The sequence below is a fragment of the Schistocerca gregaria genome, chromosome 1, assembly GCF_023897955.1.
Source record: "Schistocerca gregaria isolate iqSchGreg1 chromosome 1, iqSchGreg1.2, whole genome shotgun sequence".
Classification (NCBI taxonomy): Eukaryota; Metazoa; Arthropoda; class Insecta; order Orthoptera; family Acrididae; genus Schistocerca; species Schistocerca gregaria.
Genome location: NC_064920.1, coordinates 463,947,832 through 463,969,128, shown reverse-complemented (window position 1 = coordinate 463,969,128; position 21,297 = coordinate 463,947,832). Strand labels below are relative to the sequence as shown.

At 43.8% G+C, this 21,297-nt stretch overlaps 1 protein-coding gene across 1 annotated transcript in view; it reads right to left on the bottom strand.

Moving 5' to 3' along the window:
* The window catches only part of LOC126354143 (transient receptor potential channel pyrexia-like), a 179,877-nt gene that overhangs the window by 30,040 nt on the left and 128,540 nt on the right, over positions 1 to 21,297 (bottom strand). The window contains exon 7 of the mRNA XM_050003594.1: positions 27 to 586. Within this exon, the coding sequence (XP_049859551.1) occupies positions 27 to 586 (560 nt within the window). The remainder of the gene's footprint in view (positions 1 to 26; positions 587 to 21,297) is intronic.

Sequence of the window (21,297 nt, the reverse complement as noted above, 5' to 3'; positions counted from 1 at the left end):
GCTGTAAACCGGCGTGGCCGACTTACTTGAAAGGCGCGTGGTGGTGGAAGATGACGCCGAAGCTGAGGCTGAAGGCGACGAGCAGGCAGCAGTAGGCCATGAGGAACTTGGCGAAGTTGACGGCGACGGTGGTGAACATCTGGACGTAGAGGCCGAAAACGGGGAAGCGGCCGACGAGCAGCATGAGCTCGAGCCAGGTGAGGAAGATGCCGAGCGCGAGTACGTGCCGCTGCCACACGGGCTCCTCGCCGGCGCCGCCGAACCAGCAGAGGAAGGCGCTGGCGATGATGAGCCACTGCAGCCAGTTCTCCCAGGAGCGCAGGTAGCCGGCGCGCGAGTGCACCATCTGGAAGAGCTCCTTGGCGAGCAGCAGCGTGTTGAGCGCGAGCAGCAGGTAGCCGGCGGGCGCGTGCAGCCACAGCCAGGCGGAGGGCCGCGGCGCGCCCGTCAGCACGAACACCGTGTACGCGAACACGAACACCGCGTGGAACAGCAGGCTCAGCAGGAAGAACTTGCGGATGCGCCGCCACTTGAGGCACAGGAACGCCTCGCACAGCGGGTGCTTCAGCAGGTGCCGGAGCCCCACCTGTGTGGCACACGTACATAAGCAATGCAACACATTTTTTTCCCATCAAACCAGCTTGGTTTTATTCAGGACTCCGACACACATTATTCCCCATTCCTTTGGTTGCAAATGCCTATTTTTCAACACAATCTCCGTTCAATGCTACGCTCTTGCGCCGCTTTACGGGGAGGGGCTGTATGTCCACATGGTACCACTCTACTGGTCGACAATGGAACCGACATCTTGCTGCATCAATAACCTCCACATCATCCACGCGCTGCTTCCAGAGGAGTGCATCCTTGATTGGACCAAACATGTTAAAGTCGTAAAGTGCGAGATCCGGCTGTAGGGTGGATGAGGAAGCACAGTACAATGTTTTGCGAGCACCTCTCGGGTGCGCAGAATTGTATATAGGAGGAGGAGTTCGGTTGCATTTTTGTGTCGACAAACACGCTGAAGTCGTTTATTCAGTTTCCTGGCGGTAGTCAGAGCTGTGTGCGGCCGGTCGGCACGCGTGAGTTTGGACGAATTCGCGAGACCGTGTTGCGATAATGACAGATACCTCGCCCAACGATTGACCGTGCTTTTGTTTACTGTCAGATCTCCGTAGACATTCTACAAGCGCCTATGAATATCTGCGACGCTCTGGTTTTCCTCCAAAGAAATTCAATGACAGCTCTCTGCTTTGGCCGGCCGGAGTGGGCGTCCGGTTCTGGGCGCTAAAGTCTGGAACCTAGCGACCGTTAAAGTTAAGTCCCATAGTGCTCAGAGCCATTTGAACCTTTTTTTTCCCATAGTGCTCAGAGCCATTTGGCCATTTGAACTTTTTTTTTCTCTCTCTCTGCTTGGAACGCACCTCCACCACAGACGCCTTTTTGAAGGCTACATATAAGACCGCCACCTATCGGAACTTCACGAAAATACAGGGGCCGAAGCGGAAATATTCCACGATCTCCCACAACCCGTTCTTCATTTTTCACCGAAAAGTGGCCGAGGAAAAAGGGTTGCACTAGTTAGTGGACGTCCCACGTACTTCGTCGTTTATTTTAGTTTGATTCGTGTTCGCGAATGGAACTGTGGTGCCTATTTACAAGTCCGCAGAGTTGCGCAGACTGCCTAAATTCAATGCCTCCCACCCTGTTTCTGCATGATGCACGAAACTGAAGGGAAATCTGTTGGCTTGTTCGAGCAGCACATCAGCGGGTGATGAACAGTTTCAGGGCACTGGCGATTTTCGCACCCCTCGAGCCTTGGATAACAGATAGATATAGACCCCGCATAGCTCTATCTCTACTGTACTGATGTTCGAAAGCAGGAACTAAGGCACTCATATGACGGAGGGCAAAAAGCCGAGTCTCTGTCACTACACACTGTGCCAAGTGGAGCTGACAGTTGAAGTTTAACTCATTTAGAGCTGAAATCAGGCGTTGATTTTACTACTGGCCGACGTGTTGTACTAGCATTACAGAAGTAGTAATTCAGCTCGATTTTTCCGAAATCTCCAATGCTAATGCGCTGGTTATCGTTTTTACAATTACTTAGGTGATATGGTAACTTCGGGATTTTTGTATTGGCGGTTCTTTCTTTTTACAAGCGACGGAAGTACAGTTCGTCAGTGAATTCCTGTATTTCTTGTACTACGAATTATTTAATTCACAGCGTCTACAGGAGTATAACACAAAATATTCTTGGCAGGAAGCGCGTGCGGGCACGCACGCGCACACACGCACACATTCACCCTCTACCTCCCCCACATTACAGTTCTCTCTCTCTCTCTCTCTCTCTCTCTCTCTCTCTCTCTCTCTCTCTCTCTCTCTCTCCACACACACACACACACACACACACACACACACACACACACACAGGGGCGTGCGCGCTGTGTGTAGGTCGCACTTGTGAGGGCAGATAGCAGATCACAGTGATCAGTCGCTGGCTGCTCGGAATTCCCACGCAATCTGATGAATCGCATGTGATGTTTGAAAATATGTCTGCCTGCCTGCGACTCGTTTATCTAGATATTAATCGTAGTTTTTTCATTTCGTGCTTTTGTTTATTGCCAGCTGTCCGTAGAGATTCTACAAGCCCCCTAGTATAGTAAGAAATGTACGTTAGAATTTCTAGTTTTTGAGGAAACACGATTCACTTTGAAAAGTGGGACTATTGCTGAAGTTCCGACTCACATTTAGAAGGAATACAAATATAAAAACATTCACACTCTCCGATTTCGCAGTGACTAACATTTTACAGCTTGTGCTGCAGAATTAAGATTTCATAGGAAGCACATGGCAATAGTCACCATAAACAGTGCTCCATCTGCATCCATTTTTTTATGAAACAGTTAGATATTTTATTAAAGTTCGTAATTTCTGAACAGAAGGAGGTAATATTAATTGGACATTTTAATATAATATTTAGAGCATACCTATGTACAGCTTCTCCCTGTCATTTCATGTAATCTTAACTCTCCCTCATACATGTAAACCAGAAGTGCTTCACTTGAAAGTTTTTTGTAGACACGTACAGATTTCCAAGCATAGCGTTTTGATGGCTCTGAGCACTATGGGACTCAACTGCTGTGGTCATTAGTCCCCTAGAACTTAGAACTACTTAAACCTAACTAACCTAAGGACATCACACACATCCATGCCCGAGACAGGATTCGAACCTGCGACCGTAGCAGTAGCACGGTTCCGGACTGCGCGCCTAGAACCGCGAGACCACCGCGGCCGGCTAGCGTTTTGAAACAAGTTAATAAATAACAGCTCCATTTTTTAATTTTTCATTGGGAGTATTAGTGGACAAAAGAGATCAACTGCAATTGATTTTCCACAGCGGAACCTCACGAGAGTCACGTTAGAAAAAATACTGGTTGCAGAGGTGTAAAAATTCTCCTTCCTTCCTTCCAGCCTGCCTGCCCCTATCTCCGCCACAACCACCGAAGCAGCTGAATCTACCGCAACGGAAACCCGAGAGTACATGTTTACTGAAGCACAGCGGTTAAAGCAGGCCAAATTGGGTTTCCGCAACCTGACAGGCTTCGCGAGACGTGTCCAGCCTGCTCCACCCGACAGCAAGTTGGGCTGTCGATCCGTCGTGCCTAGCCAGGTGTATGTTTGCGTAGCTAGTTTCACTGCAGCTCGTTCATCATAACGGTGGGAGCAGCAAAATGAATGAACTAAACTTAAAGGCGATTGAGAAGAAATTAAGAGTTTGGAACACATACCAGTCATGAGACAGAGTTGAGCCTAGTTGTTTTAGCGCCCTAAAACAAAACAAAACCAAAACGAAACAGACTCCAAGACTAGAAGGAAACGTTTTCGTTTGTTTATGAGGCAGTTTCAAATAAATCGGTAGGTGTCTCGCAGTGTAAACTGCGTACAGGGTTACTAAACATTCATTGTGGAACTTCCCGCGTTTCGAAAAAGGACAAAGACTTATTGGCTAACAAGTGTGTGGAAATGTGTGCCAGGGACTTGAGGCATGGTGGCAGTGTATAGGCTTTCCAAATTTAGTGCGAACAGTGGTTGAAACGGGAAAAAATGGCTTAGTGGAAATTAAAAACATTGTTTGTATGCAACGTAGCGCTTAGTATGGAAGAAAAGATTATTTTTGATTAAAATAATATGAAAAAATAACTTCGAGTTTGCTAAAATGTATTTGGGGAGTTCAGAATGAACTATTTTGGCCACTTAGAATGAATGTGGGGAACCTGCAATAGCTACACATCCTGGAAAAAGTAATTAATATTGGTATAACTGGGATCATATTTGATTGGTAGAAACACACTGTGATTGCAGAAGCAAGATTTCCAAAACCTTTCTTTAGTTGGCGTTGCAGTATAATAGACATCTTGAGGTTCTTAGATGCAAAGGACCGCGACTTTCAAAGATGGTTGTGCTTACTATAGAAAACAATTATTACAGGTCACCTGATGATGGTTGGATTTGAGAACAGCTAATACTATTCGAAAGAGGGTGAAACTGCAGAGAAACTCGTTCGTATCGAAATAAACTATTAAGCCTAAAATACGCCGAAAAGGAAATAAAGGAAAAAATCTATCATTTTCTGGCCTATAGTGACACAAAATGAATATGCAGTGTATTTCATTGCGTCCCGACTTGTGATACTGGAGAAAAAAAAAAGATTTATCATTTAAGAACCTTACTCATAACTTTCCAATGAAAACATAAAGAATAAACCGCTACGTAGCATAGCACAGCGGGAAGACGGACAGGAAAGCAGGATTCCTTTAGCCTGCTTGGGTTGGGCATGCCGGTCCGTTGTGCGGATAATATTCGGTAGCTTGCACACCTGGCTAACAGGCAATGACGGGCAGTTTAAAAGTGGAATATGTACGCCTCTGACTAGATGCCGATTAAATTGTGTGGTAAATCGATCGTGTACGGCGCGGTCGAAGCGAGCGACCGATTGCAGTCGTTATCGTTAGCGATCCGTCGCTCGTATGTGGAGAGCTAAAGCGGTCCCTAGACTGTCAATAACTTTGGACGGTTGACTCTAGACAGCAAAGTGATATTGCCCAGCCTTCATGTTTGATCTCGGAGGTGCAAACATGGCTGATTTCGACGTCAGCTGTTATTTGGCCCTTGGGCTGGCTTTACGAGATCATATAGATGGATGGACTGAGGCAAGGTGTACGAAGAGTGGAAGACTGACACGTTACAACGTAATAAGTGACCTGTGTATGAACGACACAGAGGATGGACGCTCGTTCATTTGACATGCTTTTGCGTATGAGCACAATCAGTAAGTCTAAAGGTAGGTTTACACGTTAGCGACTTTCTGTGCGCACTAGGCGCACGAAGAGACAAGGAGGCCGCATACAGCCTGGCAAAGTCGTGCATGGCTCTGAATTGTGCACACGGGGCCGCCGGGGGTCTCCCCGTAACAGACGGGGAGACACGTGCGTCTACTTGCTTGTGGGACGGCTTGTAGCCGCAAGGCACACAGGCATAAACGCGACTTAATGGTGATAGAGACATGCGCAAATGTCACAGAAAGCCGAAAACGTTTAATGAAGATAAGAGACGGTGTACAGACGTATTTTGTAGTAGAATTGTTGTGATATTTTATTTAGAAGGAATTTCTTGCCCTTGCAATCAGTTCATGCCATCGAAAGTACAAAAGTTTTGGCTCCAGCAACCTCTTGAGCTCCAGCTCCGTGTTCCATTGCACTACCTATTATTAATCCCCATTGAATTTAACTTCTCTGCTTATTGTAAATAACCTGCTTCCGGATGCATTTTATATATTTAGACGACAACTGATGGTATTGCTCGTTTTTTAATGGATACTATACTATGTTGATTTTACATACAGTAAGAGTGGCAAAGCCCTAAAGGCATACAATAAATCTAAGCTGAAAGTGCGTTCGGCTGATTCTGAAGCCATTTCCAGAATTTGGCTTACACAACACAACGAATGACGGAAAATCAAGTTTGACTTAAGAGACTGGGTTGACGAAGACGAAAATTAATCGGCAGGGACTACGGAGTACAACCAATTTGCACAGTAAGAGCCTAATTTTAGCTGTTCCGTCAATATCTCGTATAACCTCCAGTTTCATCCAAAGACGATTAGTAATACTGCACAGTATTATCGACAGTCTAGAGTTCAGCTTAAAGCTGCACTGACACAGTCTATACATTTGACAATGCGTGGTTTTCTGCATCGCTATCATTTGGTTGCAATACATGGAAATATTGCAGGATGACCGGCCAATATTTTTGTTGATTCAGATAGTTGCAGGTAGTTGTTGACATATTGCTAAGGTTTTACTGGTGTTTTCCGCTAAGTATGGAGACTATTTCGTATTGCCAGGCAATTTCTCTCTCTGTACGTGCTTGGAAATGCTTCCCCAAAACATCAACATGAAAATTGGGTTGATAGTTTAAGCTGCTTAAATAATTTGCTTTTAAACGATACCTTCAACACAAAATTTTAGCATTTTGTGATAGAAATGGTATGTATACAGCACCAGTTCACGATGTAAAGTTTTGGAAGCCGTTACTTTTGTGGTCAGTGTAGCACCTTTGTCATCTAACGCATACCCTGTTTGTTTTGTTGTTTATTCACCTGTAGCGCTAGTTGTCAACGCAATACTATTTCATATGCCATGTTGGATTCAATTGCTCTGAAGCTAAAGTGCCGAGTGTAGCTTACATATTACAATCTGCTTGCTACGAAAGTGACATTCTTAGATGGAGATACATATAAAAGGAATAGCAAAATCACATCATTATTCGTGCAACCTGATGTAGTTAAAAGTCGGGAAAAGCGACGTCGGTGTATAAATGTGCTACCTTGATATGTTTCTGTTTGCAGTTCAAAAACTGTTAAAGTTGTAATGCACGAACCCTATACAGGGTGATTCAAAAGTAACTGTACACACTTCGTGGGTGTAATGTGTGCATTAAAATAAGACTAAAATGTTAAATTAAGTTTTATCTGAAATTGCCTTATTTCCGAGTTATGATGCATAATGTCATTTGTGGTAGGCATTGCATCATGGGTGTTAAGAAGATCCTAGAAATGATAGATGAAGATCCGACCAGGAGTACCAGCCGCATAAATGCCACTGTAGAGGGCCCTCAATCCGCTGTATGGTGCCTGCAAAGGATATAGGAATTCCACCCTTTCCACCTGCAGAAAGTACGGGAGCTGACACCTGTAGACTGTCCTGAACGTCAGAATATCTGTCAGTGCTTACTGAAGCGCCATGCTGCTAATCCACTGTTTGGTCGTCAGGTATTGTTTACGGATGATAGTTTCTTTACCCGTGCGGGTGTCGTGGACGCTCATAAAATGCACGTGTGGGTGTATGCAAATCCTCGCGTAACTACATTACGTTGGTGTGATATACCGGGCAGTCAGTCGGACCGCATGTTGCTCACTGTGCCTGACTGACAAGAGTATATAGACTTTTTTTGGAAAATGAATGGGGTAGTTTACTTCATGATGACCAACTCGCTACAAGAATCAATTTATGGTTTACGCACGACGGCGCCCCCTACACACCTCAGTCGGGAGGCAAGAGAGTATCTCAGTGTTGCTTATCCCGATTGGTGGATAGGTTGTTGTGCAGGGCCAGTTGCTTGGCCCGCCAAATCTCCGGATCTTAACCCTCTAGGCTTCTACTTTTGGAGCGGTGTCAAGGAGCTTGAGTATGGTGTTGCAGCTGAGAATGTAGCACAATTACAGCAGCGAACTGTAAACGGCTGTGCATTGAAGATGAAAGGAGCCAGCAACATTCCGAGAGCTGAAAGACGTAGAGCCCGTTCCTGTCTTTATCGAAATGGAAATCAGTGTTCTTGGGCAAATTCACGGTACGTAGTTGTGTTAAATTTCGGGTTCCTTCGTGGCGTTGCTGTTCGACAAAAAATAAATTCTGTGTTGTGTATGTTGCCCTTGTGATTCCTCCTCTGTTGCATTTCTCGGAAATAAATCAGTTTCCAGCAAAACTTTATTTAACTTTAAGTCTTATTTTGATACATACGTTACTTCAAATGGTTCAAATGCTCTGAGCACTATGGGACTTAACTGAGGTCATCAGTCCCCTAGAACTTAGAACTATTGAAACCTAACTAACCTAAGGACATCACACACATCCATGCCTGAGGCACGACTCGAACCTGCACCAGTAGCATTCGCGCGGTTCCGGACTGAAGCGCCTAGAACCGCTCGGTCACCGCGGCCGGCCATATATTACTCCCATGAAATGTGTACAGTTGCTTTTAAGTCACCAACGCGTAATTTTGTGTTGCCTGTAGATCACTCGTGATCCCTACTCTACTTCATATCTCGGAAATAAAGCAATTTCTTTAACATTTTACTCTTATTTCGATGCACACTTTACACACACGAAGAGTTTACAGTTACTTTTGAATCACCGTGTTCAATAGATAGCGAACGTGTTGTTATTCGTCTTTTGATATGCTGTCTGATGCCTGCCATGTATATTTCTAACGTGTAGAATTCTCAGGAGTAATTTTTTTGGCTATAGCATGCCTGAAGATATAATTGTGTAATTTCGAAATTGATCACGTGCATTAAATATTTCTAATAAAACAGCGGAATGAATTATCAAAGACCAATATATAAATAATTTGTCTTTATGCTTCGGACGAATTTCCGCAAAGGTCTGATAAAAGTAGACTGAAGAGATAAAGTTCCTGATTGACGGATTGAGGGTACTCATGGTCAAGGTTTTTAGCGTGATTGATCACGACATGCCTCATACCTCTTCATCCACTGCATCAGAGGAAACTGAAGATCATGGCGTCATGACATTTAAACAGCACCATTTTACCTATAGCAGTTCTCAGAATTAATAAATAGCATCAGGTCAGCTGTCCAATGAGCTTAGATGTTTATTTTTCTTCCAACTGTTGTCCCGGTAGGAACACAAATAAAATCGTAGGATTGTGTAAGGTTTTGATCAGCATAATTATTTTATTTCGTTTTCTACAGTAGTTACAGTAGAAAAATAGAAAACACCACAGCTACACAATAAATTATGGAGTTCAGTTGTTTAATTTGTAATTAGTTGTTGTAGTTTGCGGATCTGTGCTGCCATTAGAGCCACTGGTTCATTGATATATTCACAGAAAGCTCCTCGGACATGTTTTGCGCGTTCTGCATAAAGTCAGCTTGTATTATTGAATGCTTCGTGGTAGTTTCAGATCCACTTGAAAGTGACCTGTATGTGAAGGCATATAAATCAAGAATACATCAGAAACTCAAAGGGTCTTTCATTAATTTCTACCTGTGTTTTGCAAGGCAAGCAACTTAACCGCAATACATTCGAGTTACACATCGTTGAGTGCCGACATGTTCACTGTGAAGACAGAGTGCTGACTGACGTGTCTCTGGCGTAATTACTGCGCAGTAATATTGTGTTTCCCTTACCCTCGCGCTAGTATTGTTATGAGAATGATACGGAGCCTGTGCGGGGTGCTTTGGTAATGAATGTTGTCAGATTTATTACCAGTAACACCGTTTACGGTCAGTCAGCGGACAGACTCACTTTTGCTGGCCTTGGAGCAGCCTAGCGGCAGGCGTTGGTCATTGTTACTTCGATGTTATGCCGGGTCTTCGGTTGACGTTTCCAAATTGGTTCAAATGGCTCTGAGCACTATGGGACTTAACATCTGAGGTCATCAGTCCCCTTGAACGTAGAACTACTGAAACCTAACTAACCTCAAGACATCACACACATCCATGCCAGATGCAGAATTCGAACCTGTGACCGTAGCGGTCACGCGGTTCCAGACTGAAGCGCCTAGAACCGCTCGGCCACTGCGTCCGGCCTTGACGTTTCCAGACATAGCTTTCCAACCTGGATTTATCCCTCAAGTTATCCTCTACAAACCCTCGAATTGTGTAGCTTTCGTTTTGTTACACCCAATATATCCAACTATTACTTGACAATGCCTTAAAAGTCGACAGAGGCGTGGAGTGAATGTCATTTTTTTTTAATGTTTACAGTTGGTGTTGAATCATGGACTTAATCTTCGACATGAGAATGCATTTCTGATATTCTTTTTGCATGAGGTCCATCTGTCTTACTAAATAAGATTCCCCCGGGAATTTCACTTCACTTCATTTCTTTTCAAATGTTCCTCAGTGGCCTACAGTAGACGTTTGTATTTTATTATACACACAAGATATCTGAAAATTTCGAGCTTTTTCACACCGAAATTTTGACCTTATCGTTTGTTTATAGACTGTAAGTAGCTTTTGGCGCACACGTTACCATACTGTTTTGTGGAGTCCTTGAAGTTTTTATTGATGTGTTTTCTATATGTGTGCGTAGGGGCTGGATGTTCTGTGCTCTGTTTCTAGAAAGTTTGCCGGATGTATTTATTTATTTAGAGCTAATATATAAATTTAAGCAGATGGAAGAGTCCTTGAGACTCTACTCTACACACACACACACACACACACACACACACACACACACACACACACACACACACACACACCGCTGCACATATTTGAGAGATTCTCGTAGTAAATCGTAACTTAAATTAACAAAATTTAAAAACAAGCTAATGTGTGCGCAAATAGCTGTTTGTTACCTATAAATAGAAACTAACGTCAAAATCCTGATATAAAAAATTGTTCAAGACAGTTGCTTTGCACATCTAGTGTGTATTAATCACGTACTACAGGTCAATGAGCATACTTCAAAAATAAATGAAGCGAGCGGCTTATGGCTATGTCTTAGAGTCTTTTGAATAAAATCTAATCGTGCTTCCAGCCTCGTCAAGTGTTGAAATATCCCGCGCTTTCGGCCCGTGGTCTTCGGTGATTTTCATGTGATAATCGACAGCCGTGTGGTGGCTGGCCTCGTCGTAATATCTCAGTGATACTGCCTGTGACGCCACCGGTGTTCAGCCCATCGCCCTATAAGGCAATGTTTTCGTCCCGCGTCTGGCAGGCCCGATTTGGCTTTGCGATTGCAGGGTTCCTTGCTTTACTTAGCTACAAACTGGTGTCTTTATTTCTGGTTATGCTATATATTTTGATCTCTATATCTTCTTTTTTTACGCTGTTCAGTAAACCTTTAGCCGAGGTGGCGGTAGAGCTGTCGTTGCAATTCTGTGTCCATTTTCCAATGCATGTTCAACAAGCGCCACTTCTACGTAATTAAATGATGGTACTTTCACCTTCTGGCCGCAAATTACTCTGCTACCTGAACAAGCCGTTCATAACCAGTCAGTTTACCGTGAAAATAGAAAATAATGGTATGCATTTTTCTTCGATGAGGAAATACATACAGCACCACTACACTTAGCTATAGAATGTACAGCGAACTACTAACACCGATAGATAGCTCCTCGTCAGCTTCCTCCATTCAGAAGAGGTGATTTTGTTCTACGCACGTTAAGCATGAGTGGACACCGGGTCTTCGACGCAGGACCATTGAAATTTGAATTGAAAAAAGTCACACACCATTCTCAATTTCACTTGTTACGGTGAGTCTTTTTGTGACACCAAAGAATAAACTCAACGAGAAAGTCGGCCGACTACACGTCGTCGTCCTATCGGAACTACAAAAAGTCAGCGGTTGAGTGCGAAAGTTCTGGAAGCATAAGACGTCGCACCAGTGGAACACAGCAACAAGAAAATCGAAGACCATCTGCCAGTAAGGCAGGGCACACACCGCTGCAGAGTGAAAATCTCATTCTTCAAGGTGTAACTAGTTTGAGGCCTTGTGCACACGAGTAAACAATGTACATTGTAGCACTTCCATTATCAGTGACGTATACACCTTATTATCCTTGCATTTACATGAGTGTTAGCCTTTAAGACAGGTGGAGCTGAACTACACAGTGCTCAAAACGAAATGAGTGTGTAGGAGGTTAGAGAGTGTAAACACAGTACAAAACACTGCATAGGTATTTAAGGACATGGCAGAGTCGGTAACGCGGTAAACAGACAATCAACAGTGGGGGAAGCCAGTCGTGGAGTAATTCTTTTGTAGGAGAATCATTCACTGCGATGTGTAGCAAAAGAAGTAAGTGTAAGTCGAAATGCAATATCTAAGTTGTTGAGACGATAGAGTGAAATGCATATTCTTTCTAGACAGCAAGGTTTGGGCTTTAGAAGGAAAACAACAGCTATTCGAGGTAGCTGTTTTCGAATTCTGGTATCAATCAGGCGCATAAAAAAATACGTGAACTAGAAGACGACTTTTGCTGAGCTATTGGACAACTATTAATTGATCAAACAGTCCGTAATGAACTACGCGAGAACCAGTTTAGGTACATAAGACAGAATAACGTGACTGGTTTAACCAGAATACATAAACAAAGGAAATTGTGTTTTCCCTAGGACCACAGACAGTGACGGTGAAGGCATTGGAGGAAAGTGCTGTTCCGCAACGAAACTAGAGCGAACTTAACGTGGAAACTGTGGTGCAACGGGCTATGGACAATTAGGGAGAATCGCAGTTTGGAATTACAGAGACCCCAACAGTCCCTTTTGGAGGACGCGCCAGAATGCAGTGCGGAGGAATTACAGTGACAAAAGAACAGAGCTGCTTGTGATCCACAGAAGGAACAACAGAGGTCAAACGGGGGAGAAATAAATGAACGCAATGCTTGATCCTCACGTACGACCTTTGTCACAAGATCTTGGGGGAAGAGTTTCTTCTGATGCACGATAATGCTTGTGCCTATGGTGCAGCCCCAGTGCAAAATTTTCTTAAGCGACACAATATCAATGTTCTACTGTATGTACCATGTAGTCACGACCTAAACCCCATTGAGTAAGTATGGGATTGTCTGAAGGGAAGAGTTACGGTGCTTGCGAATCCTCCAGAAACGCGGGGAGCCCTACTTGAGAAGTGGCAAGAAATACCACAGCATTTTATTGAAAGCTGAACATCGAGACGCTGTGCTGCCGTTATTGAAGCAAGAGGAGGCAAAACGAGCTACTGACGTGCATGAAGTGCTAGAAAAGGCGCGCGCGCGCGCGTTTGTGCGTGCGTGTGTGTGTGTGTGTGTGTGTGTGTGTGTGTGTGTGTGTGTGTGTGTAGCAAGATCCACCTCGATTTCGTGCTTCTTTACGGTAGGAAGGAAAGCATGTCCCTTCTTTGGGTTATATTCATTTCCGTGTAAGAAAATGTGGACAATTTTGTAAAGAAAGTTTTCGTTTGGGAAAAGTTAATATTTTGAAAATTTCGTGCATTTAAAATCGTGAAAACTTCTTTTTAGTAATGTAATTCCATAAAACCAGGTACCGTATATCTCTTGAGCAGTCACGTTAAGAGGAAGATACCGGAAAGGGGTCCGCCGGCACGGAGCGCGATCATGTTTACAATTTCCCATCAACCTGCCTGCAGCAACAGCCGGACGGCGGGCTGGCAGTATTCGCGCGGCTGCACAATCAGTAAGCATTGCAAGTTAAGAAACGCATTGAGAGTCTCATCCGTCACCCAGATCATGATCAGTTCCATGCCACTGCCGCGCCTCTCGTCTTATTCTGCAACATCGCCTAATAAAATGAGATAAAATTCCCCATCAATAGAGTATCTCATTCGCCACACTCTCCGCTACCGTCTTCCAGTCAGGAGAATATTTTATGTCATTGCCTTGTGACTACAGGGGTAATCTTCAAGGTAGAACAAATCCTTGCCTAAGAGTGGAAAGAACACAAATTTCGTTTTTCTTCCTCTCTCTAACAATGGGCAATTTGCTGAAATCTGATTTATCATGGATAAATACAACTGAAAGAAGACAAAATTAAATAGATGAGTGTGTTAAGCTGTATTGCCATAGAATTAGTAGTGTACATTGTCACTCGGATGAAGGTCATCTGGCATGTGGATGAAACGTTGGAGCATCATACAACATGACATGATCATACACCAGAAGACTTCGGGAGAGCTTGCACAGTTGATCCTTTCATATCAGTGGCTACAGAAATAGAAATGTTTGTATGAAATTAGGTGTCTGTAAAGCGAAGGCTCGCGAGCCGCGACTTACTTCAGGCCGACATGGAACTTCTTGTAGTTGACGTATCTGGGACGCTATTATTTTACTAGTTGTGGACCTTTAATAGGGTCGTAGCATTTTCCAGAAACTGCACTGTCACTTTTACCTTTGGCAGGATTGTGGGGGAGGGGAAGAGTGTTATAGTTCAGGACGCAGGAATAAGCGAATCAATTAACATCTTTTTTTCAGTTGCATTCCTCTGATTTCTGTTTTTCCCTTATTTCTGTCATCATGCGGCTCGTAATATAATTGAAAGCCGGAGACTAGTAACTGCTGCTGATGTGCTTGGGATTCCTATGGGGTTAGACTAACAGAACACGTCAAGCGTGTATAGAGAGAGACAAGGCGTGGCTTCTGTGACTCTCGGGAAAGAAAAAGAAATGCACTGTCACATTTTACCTACAATATCACAGGTGGTAAATACTAGAAAAAAGCCACCCAAAAACCTCACCAAAACCTTCATAGCAATTTTCAAGACAGGTTTTATAAAATGTTCTTCAGCTTTCATAGAGATCACGAAGAAACAACATGTACGCATGACATTTCGTATGTAATCAGCCAATCGTTTCACATGTTATCCGTAAATGAAGTGGGGGGAAAACCCTTAAAATATGGTGCAATAAAAAGAGAGTGAGTCCCCATCCACCAACTCAATATTGAAACAAGTTGAAAGATGGAACAATACGATACTGTGAGAAGACTTTAACAGACCTTAGTCAAAACAAGGTACAGTATGTGATCAGAAGTATCCGGACACCTGGCTCAAAATGACTTACAACTTTGTGGCGCCCTCCATCGGTAATGCTGGAATCCAGTATGATGTTGGCCCATCCTTAGCCTTGATGACACCTTCCACTCTCGCAGGCATACTTTCAGTCAGCTGCTGGAAGGTTTCTTGGGAAATGACTGCCCATTCTTCACGGAGTGCTGCAGTGAGGATAGGTATCCCAAAAGGATTCTATATGATTCAGCTCAGGATTTTGTGCATGATAGTTTACTTCAGTGATGTTATTGTCATGTAACCGATCCGCCACAGGCCGTGCATTAAGAACAGGTACTCAGTTCTGTTGAAAGATGCAGTCGCCATCCTCTAATTGCTCTTCAACAGAGGGAAGCAAGAAGGTGCTTAAAACATCAATGTAGGCCTGTGCTGTGATAGTGCCACGCAAAACAACAAGGGGTACTAGCCCCCTCCATGAAAAACACACCACCATAATACCACCGTCTCCGAATTTTGCTGTGGGCACTGCAGATGACGTCCACCGGGCATTCGACATACCCAAACTCTGCCACCGGATTGCCACATTGTGTACAGTGATTCGTAACTCCACACAACGTTAATCCACTGCTCAGTTGTCCAATGCTTACGCTCCTTACACCACGCGAGGCATCGTTTGGCATTTACCGGCTTGATGTGTGGCTATGAGCAGCCACTCAACCATAAAATCCAAATTTTCTCACCTCCCGCCTAACTGTTATAATACTTGCAGTGGATCCCGATGGGGTTTGGAATTGCTGTGTGATGGTCTGCATAGCTGTCTGCCTATTACACATTACGACCCTCTTCAACTGTCGGCAGTCTCTGTCAGTCAGCAGACGAGGTCGGTATGCTTTTGTGCTTTAAGTACTCCTAACGTTTCCACTTCACTATCACATCGGAAACAGTGGATCTAGGGATGTTTAGGAGTGTGGAAACCTCGCGTACAGACGTATGAAACAAGTGACACCCCATCACCTGACCATGTTCGAAGTCCGTGAGTTCAGCGGACCGCCCCATTCTGCTCTCTCACGAGATCCAGTACCTGGCAGTAGGTGCCAACACAATGCACCTAATATGAAAAATGTATGTTTTTGAAGGTGTCCAGATACTTTTGATCACATAGTGTATATGAAGCAGACGACATGTTGTTACAATTTTTGACATTCTTGGGAGTACATACCTTGTTAAAATTGTTTCACCTTGTGTGCGAGATAAATTACCAGCTGAGCGTTTTGGCCCTGGCAGACCTTTCAATACCGATCGGCCCCCATGTAATCCCCTGCGAGATGGCATCATTTAAATGCGATATGGTTGGGCCTAGGGTCAGAATACTGTTGCCTCGATTGTTGCCAACTTCCCGGACACTGAAGCCGCTACTTCCCTTAGTTGGCATCACAAGCCTGAGAGGACCTTTTTCAGTCCTCCGAGCAAGGGAAAATCTGTGGCAATACCGACAACTGAACCCGAGTCCCTCGCATGTCAATTAGACACACTGACCGCTCATTTACGGAAGCGGACATGAGACAGGCGAGATGCCTTCAGGTTTCACGAAAAATGTAATAATTCTAATTGCAAGGAAAGTAGATGCTGGCAAGTGAGAATGCCGTTAGTGTAATAATTCTGACACTTATTGTACAGGAGAATGGGGGAAGAGCGGCAGGAGTTGGTTCAGGGGAGATCAGTTTGGGTTCCAGAGAAATTTAGTACGCATGAGGCAATACTGCCGTACGACTTATTTTAAACGAGAAATTGAAGGAAGGTAAACATATGTTTAGAAAACTTGTATATTTAGAGAAATCTTTTGAAAACGTTGCCTGGAGTACACATTTTGAAATTCTGAAGATAGCAGTGGTAAAGTACAGGTGTTAATGGGCATCTACAACTTGCACAGAAACCAGACGATAGGTATATAAGACAAAGGACGTGAAAGGGAACCGGTACTAGAAGGAGAGAGTAGCCTTTCCCCGACGTTATTCAGTCTGCACATTGATCAACCAGCAAAGGAAACCAGAGAGAAGAAATGAAAACTTTGAGATATGCAGATACATTATTGTAACTCTTCTCCAAATACGGAAATATCTTGGAAGAGCAGATGTATGGGATAGGTAAAGTATTGAACAGAGTTTCTAAGATGAATATCAACAAAAGTAAAACAAGACTAATGGAACGTTGTCGAATTAATGCAAACAAGACTAATGGAACGTTGTGGAGTTAATGCGGACGATGTTGGAGGAATTAAATTAGGAAATCAGACACTAAAAATAATCGATGAATTCTGTTATTTAGAAATGAAATACCAGTGATGGCCGAGGATACGATTTGCAGATTGGCAAATAGCGAAGAAGATAAATTTGTCATCATAGAATATAAATTTAATTTGAGGAAGTATTTTCTGAAGGTATTTATCTGAAGAACAGCCTTCTACAGAAGTGAAACGTGGACGATAAGCAGTTCAGACAAGTAGAGAATATAAGCTTTTGAGGTGCGGTAATACAGAAAAACGCTGAAGATGAGTAGATCGAATAGCTAATGAGGCAATGTTGAATGGAATGAAGGAGAAAATAAATTCTTGACACAACTTCATCAAAAGAAGAAATCTGTTGGTAGACTCATCCGGAGGCATCTGCAGATCATCAATTAAATAATGGAAGGGAGGGCCGGAGATCAAGATATGTACTCGCAGGTTAAGTTTTTACTACAGAAAGCATAAATTAATGTCATTGTAGTGTTCATGCATAGATGAATAGGCTTGCACGGAATAGGCTTCCGTGGAGAGCTTCATCAAACATGTCTTCGGACTGAAGACCACAGCAACCACTACTATGGGTACTGTATTTTCCAGGATTACACGTACAACATTCATCATCTTTCTATCTTAGAGAAACAAGTTAGATTTTTCACTTTGTTTCTGCAGTTATATCAGCCTGACTAATCAAATAATATTCACGTTGGTGGAGATCTTTGGAACTGCCATGGCATTCCTGAGCCTCGGACACTGGCATCTTACAGCCTGGACTGGAACTTCGCCAGTGTTGTCGCCTCGCTTACTTGATTTATAGTTGTTTCTGTTTGGGTGGTCTCCCGGATTTCAAAGTGGTTTCTGTGGAGTGTAGCCACTCCATATTTTATAGAACAGGGTTAGATGGCTCAGATATAAAACTGAATACTATATTTTTATTTACTTTTTCATCGCTGATTGTCACACAAAATATTTGATACATAGTTAACAGACGAAAGATGATTGTCAGTGATGTTTCAGCTGATTCTGCAGCTGTTGCTATGCTGCAATACTATCTGATAGGAGAGGATGACAAAACGTTGTTCGTCCGGTACCGTACTCGGGAGCGGAGAGGCAAGTAGAAAGTGCGCGGTAGACAATTATTGCGATAGTTCGTGCACAGGGGCTACTGAAATACACGCAAAACACGTAAAGGATAGCAACATTAACAAGAAAGTTAGAAGCGTAAAAAGAAACCTTACATGGATGTCACTTTGATGTCTAATATTCTTTGATTGACGTTCTATACCAGTTTATTTTCCATTTGGTATGCTTGTTAAGTGAGGATCGATAGGAGTAGGAAGTGATGGTGCCGCGGGTGAGTAACATTAGTCATGGAAGACTGTCTCCATGTGGAACGTGTAACATAAGCAGCAATCAAAAGATAATTATAGAGATGGAAAATAAAGTAAGTAAACTGTTCATTATTTCAAAAGTACTCGCCATACTGTAAACACCTTTATCTCATTGTGAGACAAGATGGTCAGAGCCTTCATGGGAAAATGTTTGCGGTTGCCTACGGAAGCACGATTGTACCCAGGAGTACGCCTCTTCGTCCGAAGCAAATCGACGTCCAAGAATGCCTCCTCCATGACTCCAAAAAATAAGGAAATTGCGTGGGGAGAGATCGGGACTGTACGGAGGATGTCTATGGCCTTCCCAGCGGAACTTCTACAGCGTAGCCAAAACAGCCTCGGCAACATGCGAGCGGACCCACGATGCAGAAGTTTCAGGTGGAAAGCCTATACACATCCTCCGTACAGTCCCAATCTCTCCACATTTGAGTTCCATATTCGGTGCCCTGAAGGGGGCATTCTTGGCCGTTGATTTGCTTCGGACGAAGAGGCGCACTCCTAGGTACAATCGTGCTTCGGTAGGCAACCGCAAACATTTTCCCATGGAGGCTCTGACCATCTTGTCTCACAATGGGATAAATGTGTTTACAGTATGGCGAGTACTTCTGAAATAATGAACCGTATACTTACTTTTCTTCCATTTGCCTCGTTTTCATTTGGCCTCCGCTTATAGATATAGCCATCTGGTAACGGAATGTGTAGCGGCTACTGCAGATACTTTAAGGAATACCCATAAACGTTCTGCAACTTTCCGGAGGGTTAATTATCAAGTTAATTTGCAAAAAAAGAATGTAACTATTAAGATCGATCTTGTATGAAATAGCTTGGCAGTGGAACGATGAAAAATATCTTTTTTGTGTATGGGAAACAACGTAAGCGAACTCGGTTCGTATCACGTATATTAGATCCGCAGCTAAGCAGACGGATTTTCGAAATATGTCACTAATAAAAATAAATAGTTAATAGGTAAAACATTTAAAATATCGACGTTTACCAAGAAATAGATCAGAATTAAAACTAAACCAAGACACTGTGGTATAGTTAAAAAGTTTGGAGGGCTGCAAGCTACCTAATATCCAGAGGAAGACGACGAGGATATTAATGGGGAAGGAAATAAGTCGTGCCCTATTTAAAGGAAGAATCCCAACAATTACCTAAGTAATTTAGAAAAATAACACAAAATCTAAATCTGGATGGCCGGACGAGTATTTGGATGGCCGTCATCTGGAGTAAAGTCTAATGCTTTAGAAATGTGCAGCTTCGCTAGATAATACCCAAAGGACGGTTACAAGAGAACAGGCAGGGAAACAGTACCCCTAGTAAGCTTTTTGGATTTAGTTACGTAGAAAAGCGCAAGCTGAGTGAATTATTTTTCTTAAATCGTAAGATATTGTGGAACAGTTGAGGGAAATTAGTTTTATTGGAATCATCTCGATATGAATGAAATATGCAGCACATCAATAGGCAAACAGTCCAGTCAAATGATGCACTTCATTTTGGGAAAAGTGAGCACCGAGACAGAGATATGTGATCACAATGAAATTTATTCCACCGACCGCACATCAGACTACGCAAATGATTAGCATTACAGACTTGTGTATGCACTATCATTCTGGAAATTCAGTGCAGAGTAGTGCTATCACGTGCTGCAATCAGAGGCGCTAAACGTCGTGGCATGGAATCAAAGAGTGCCTGTATATGCTTCTTGGTAATACTCTGCCACGTGGTTTGTAGGCGCGTCCACTAAGCATCAACTGTTGCTGCAGGGGGACCTGACTGAATAAGTTGCAGACACGCCATATCCCAGATATGTTCCGTGGGCGACATGTTAGGCGAACAGGCATTCCACGGAAGCAGTAGTACCCGTCGTTTTTCGAAGGAGGCTCGCAAATTTCTCGTCATGTGCGGCTGGACGTTGTCATGCTGAAATATAATATGTGCAACGGCCTGCAGGAGGGGCAGTGCCTTGGGCTGTAAAACTTCCCAGACGGTAGCTGCTGAGATTTCCCTCAAGACATACGAGGGGAGATCACTTGTTACAGGGAATGGCGCTCCTAACCGTCTTATTTGTCGTTTGTCCACGATGCCTTTCAACATTACAGTCTGCCCGACCGCGTTCACCGTGGCGGCGTGTAACTCGTATGCGACCATCACTGTGGGACATGTTGAAGCGGGACTCGTCCGAAAACGTTACATTTTGCCACCCAGAGCGCCAGTGTCGGCGTTCATATGTCCATTGCAGTCTGCGGCGTTGATGGGTTCGGGTTAATGGAAGCTGACAAAGTGGCATGCGTGCCACCAGTCCAACACGCAGAAGATGTCGCCGAACCGTCGATGTAGACATGCTCACACCCGTTGCAGTGCTCGAATGTCGCGCCAGCTCTGTGCACGAAGCTGTTCTGTCCGTTACTGCCAAGCGGACGAGATGTCATCTCGTGTTGTAATTACATTGTGGCGTCCAGACCTCAGTACCCTCTCTGTGCTGTGTATGACCCTCATTTCTCCACTGTTTCCACATAACGTCTCACTGTCTTACTTTGTACGAGTCGCAAAGTTGCGGAACTACAGACTCCACCTTCCAGAGACCAATTACCCTGTCCCCCTCTAACGCACTCACATGCCGATATTCCACCCTGTAATGTCGGCGAGGCATAGTGGCACTTGGTTGCGCGTTTCCATTTCGTTTGACGGCTCCGCACCGACTGAACGTTGCATAACACTGACATGTCCAGTCACAAAAATCACAGGGCGCAGTTGGGTCTACGTGCATGGCACCTCTGTATCATTTAAATCATGGTTCCGCTGTTCTGTACGGCCTC